Here is a 4393-nt window from a genome sequence, read left to right on the forward strand (position 1 = left end):
GCGCTAGCCAATTGGGAGGTTCACAAGACTCTGGTCGACCAAGGGAGCTCAGCCGATATCCTATATTGGTCAACATTCCTCAGGTTAGACGTCCCCCACTCTCTCATACAACCTCACGCAAAAACCCTGTTCAGTTTTGCAGGAAGAAGCGTTTACACTCGGGGATACGTGGACCTACTGACGGCTTTCGGAGCACCTCCGGATTCAAGGCGGGTCATGGTTCGGTACCTCCTCGTGGAAGCCAACACCTCCTATAACATCATCATTGGCAGGTCAACCTTGTATCAGCTCGGAGCGGTAGTGTCCACCCCACACCTCACCATGAAATTCCCAGGGCATGATGGGAGGATTATCTCCGTCAGAGCAAACCAGAAGACGGCACGACAATGCTACACCGAAAGCCTGAAAATCACCTCACCTGGCGAACAGTGCTTGAACGACCTTACCACCGTGGCTCGCGCCAGCCACGAAGAAATCACCGACCTTGATCCAAGATCTGATGTCCACGACGAACGGCCTAGCCCCGTTGATGAGCTCAATGACCTCCAAATCGGGAAACTTCCCGGACAAACCACGAAGATCAGCAGGTAGTTAACTCCGGAACTGTGACAGCAACTCGAGGCAGAAATCTTCAAGAACGCCGACCTCTTCGCTTGGTCCAGCGCTGACATGCTCGGCATAGACGCCGAGTTCATCTGTCACAGGCTAACAATACACAAGGAGGCGAAACCAGTCGCCCAGAGGAAGAGGAAAGTCGGCGGCGAAAGACGAGAGGCCATCGTCGCCGAAACACAGAAATTGCTCAGCGCTGCCTTCATCCGTGAAGTCAAATACACCACATGGCTGGCAAATGTCGTTTTAGTAAAAAAGAACTCGGGGAAGTGGCGTATGTGCGTCGATTATACCGACCTAAACAAAGCATGCCCCAAGGACTCATACCCCCTACCGAACATTGACAGGTTAGTCGACGGAGCCTCCGGACACGTTCTCCTCAGCTTCCTTGACGCCTACTCTGGGTACAACCAGATAATGATGTACCCACCTGACGAAGTGCACACGTCCTTCATCACCGACCATGCCAACTACTGCTACCGAGTGATGCCCTTCGACCTCAAGAACGCAGGGGCAACCTACCAACGGTTGATGGATAAGGTCTTCCATCAATAGATCGGAAGAAACATGGAAGTCTATGTCGACGACATGGTAGTCAAAACCACCTCGGCGATAGACCACGCCGCCGACCTCGCCGAAGTATTTGCCCAGGTCAGGAAGCATAACATGCGCCTTAACCCGGAGAAATGTGTCTTCGGTGTCCAAGGGGGCAAGTTCCTGGGCTTCATGATTACTAGCAAAGGAATTGAGGCCAATCCCGAGAAGTGCAAAGCCATCATCCAGATGCAAAGCCCACAAACGGTGAAGGAGGTCCAACGCCTAGCTGGACGGTTAGTCTCGCTGTCACGCTTCATTCCCAAGATCGCGGAGAAGGCGGGACCAATCTTCACTCTGCTAAAAAAAACCCAAGGATTTCCAGTGGACAGATCGGTGTGAAGAAGCTTTCCAAAGTTTCAAAACCTTCCTCACAACCCCACCAATCCTACAGAGGCCGAATAACAACACCGACCTCCTCCTTTACTTGGCCGTAGTGGAAAACGGCATCAGCGCAGTTATCGTGCAAGAGCACCAGAAGGTACAGACACCTATTTACTTCATCAACAGAGTCCTCGAAGACGCGGAGAGGAGGTACCAAATGATCGAGAAACTGGCGTTGGCGCTTGTCACCGCGGCCCGGCGGCTTAGACCCTACTTCCAGAGCCACCAGGTAATAGTCAAAATTGACTACCCCATCAAGCAAATCCTGCGAAAACCTGAGCTCGCCGGACGCATGATCGCCTGGTCGGTGGAACTATCCGAGTTCAGGATCCAATACGAAGGTCGCGGCCCCCTGAAGGCCCAATGCCTAGCCGACTTCGTAGACGAGCTCACACCAGCTATGGCCGAGGAGCCCCAGGTGTGGACTTTGCATGTTGACGGTTCCTCCAACTCCAAAGGCGGCGGGGCAGGCATCATTCTGGAAGGACCAAACAAAGTCGCCCTGGAGCAATCCCTTAAGTTTGGCTTCAAGGTGACCAATAACCAGGCAGAGTACGAAGCACTTCTCGCAGGACTGAGGCTAGCCCGTGACCTCGGAGCTCGAAGAGTGAGTTGCAACAGCGACTCGAAACCATGGTGGAGCAGCTCAATGGGACATACCAGGCAAAGGACACTCTGCTGTAGCGATACTTTCACACTGCGTCCCACCATATCTCATCCTTTGACGAATTCACCATAAAACATGTACCACGAGAGCAAAACACCCGAGCTGACCTCCTATCCAAGCTCGCTAGCACCAAAAGACCCGGGCAGCACCGAACCATCATCTAGGAAACCTTGCACTCACCCAGTTTGGACGACAAGGTCGTCAACGTCAGTCACAATGAAGACCTGGGTTGAATGACAAACATCTGGGGCTACTTGAAAGAAGGAGTCCTGCCCGAAAATAAAGACGAAGCTCAGAAGATAAGGATGAGGTCGGCCAAGTTCTTCATCATCGGGGATGAATTATTCAAGCGTGGCGTTTCCTCCCCACTACTCAAATGCCTGACTGCATCTCAAGCAGCCTATGTCATCAAGGAAATCCACCAGGGGATATGCGGCATGCACTCCGGGGCACGTTCGATGGCAACCAGAGTACTCCGAGCTAGGTACTACTGGCCCACTCTGAAGTCGGATTGCCAAACCCACATCCAAAAATGCAAAGAATGCCAGCAATTCGGCAACGCACACCGACAACCGCCCGAAACTCTCCACCGCATGATGTCGGCGTGGCCTTTCTCCCAGTGGGGAATGGACATCCTCGGGCCATTCCCCCCTGCGAAAGGCCAACTAAAATTCCTCCTGGTAGCGGTCGACTACTTCACCAAATGGATCGAAGCATGCCCACTCGCCAAAATTACCACCGAGAACGTGCGGAAGTTCACCTGGAAGAATATCATCTGCAGGTTTGGAATCCCTCATGCCCTCGTTACTGACAATGGTCGACAGTTCATCGCACAGGAATTCGAGGACTTCCTCCGCGAGCTCAGAATCAAACACCTTTCAACCTCAGTGGAACATCCCCAGACCAATGGCCAAGCCGAAGCTGCCAACAAGGTCATCCTCCGGGAACTCAAAAAGCGACTAGGAAACGCTAAAGGGCAGTGGCCCGATGAACTCCCCAGCATCCTCTGGGCGTATCATTGCACCCCCTAGTCGACCACGCAAGAGACACCTTACAAGCTAACCTACGGAGCCGACGCGATGATCCCGGTAGAAATCGGCGAAGCATCCCACAGACGCCAAGTCTTCAGCGGCGAACAGAATGTCCTAGAACTGGCAGCCGACCTCGACCTAGTGGACGAACTTCGAGACGAAGCCCGAATCCACGAGGAAGCCTGCAAGCTCCGAGCATCCCGCAAATACAATACCCGAGTAAAACCTCGCTCTTTCCGAGCAGGTGACTTGGTTTGGCGATTATTAGGCGAAGCAAGAAAGGACACGTCAGATGGGAAACTCGCACCCACTTGGGGTGGCCCTTTCCGAGTTACAGAAGACTTGGAAAACGGAGCATACAGACTGGAAGAACTTAGCGGGAAACCTATACCGCGAACTTGGAATGCTACGCATCTCAAGTTCTATTTCAGTTAAACCTTGTATGAATAAGCTGTGCACTCTTTTCCCCACCTCAGTCTCTTATCCCAAAAAACAATAAGATGGGTTTTGGATGAGAGGGTTTTTAACGAGGCACATTTACGCTATCAATGAAAAGAACTCATTCTGTTCTACTTATATCTCTCAAACTTCACATTGTTTTACGTTTTACTCAAACTCGAGGTCGAAATCGAACCTCGGCGTGACTGAGGTCAAGTCCGAACCTCAATATGATTAAGGTCGAGTTCGAACCTTCACAAAGGTTGCTTAACGAAAAAGCCCAAGGTCGAAATCGAACCTCGGCGTGACTGAGGTCAAGTTCGAACCTCGATATGATTAAGGTCGAGTCCGAACCTTCACAAAGGTTGCTTAACGAAAAAGCCCCAGGTCGAAATCGAACCTCGGCATGACTGAGGTCGAGTTCAAACCTTGATATGATTAAGGTCGAGTCCGAACCTTCACAAAGGTTACTTAACGAAAAACCCCAGGTCGAAATCGAACCTCGGCATGACTGAGGTCGAGTTCGAACCTCGATATGATTAAGGTCGAGTCCGAACCTTCACAAAGGTTACTCAACGAATAACCCGAGGTCGAAATCGAACCCCGGCATGGCTGAGGTCGAGTCCGAACCTTCTCAACGTGTTACTTAGCAAAAAACTAAGGTCGA

At 51.7% G+C, this 4393-nt stretch overlaps 1 protein-coding gene across 1 annotated transcript; it reads left to right on the forward strand.

The window, feature by feature from the left end:
• The first annotated feature begins 3336 nt into the window (after positions 1 to 3336).
• On the forward strand, positions 3337 to 3723 carry LOC145950405 (uncharacterized). Its single transcript, XM_083061492.1, has one exon. It carries the CDS (start codon positions 3337 to 3339, stop codon positions 3721 to 3723), a length of 387 nt encoding a protein of 128 aa, XP_082917618.1.
• The last annotated feature ends 670 nt before the right edge of the window (positions 3724 to 4393 follow it).

This window comes from Cajanus cajan, chromosome 8 (genome assembly GCF_000230855.2).
Source record: "Cajanus cajan strain Asha chromosome 8, NIPB_CcT2T_4, whole genome shotgun sequence".
In the NCBI taxonomy this organism is placed as follows: Eukaryota; Viridiplantae; Streptophyta; class Magnoliopsida; order Fabales; family Fabaceae; genus Cajanus; species Cajanus cajan.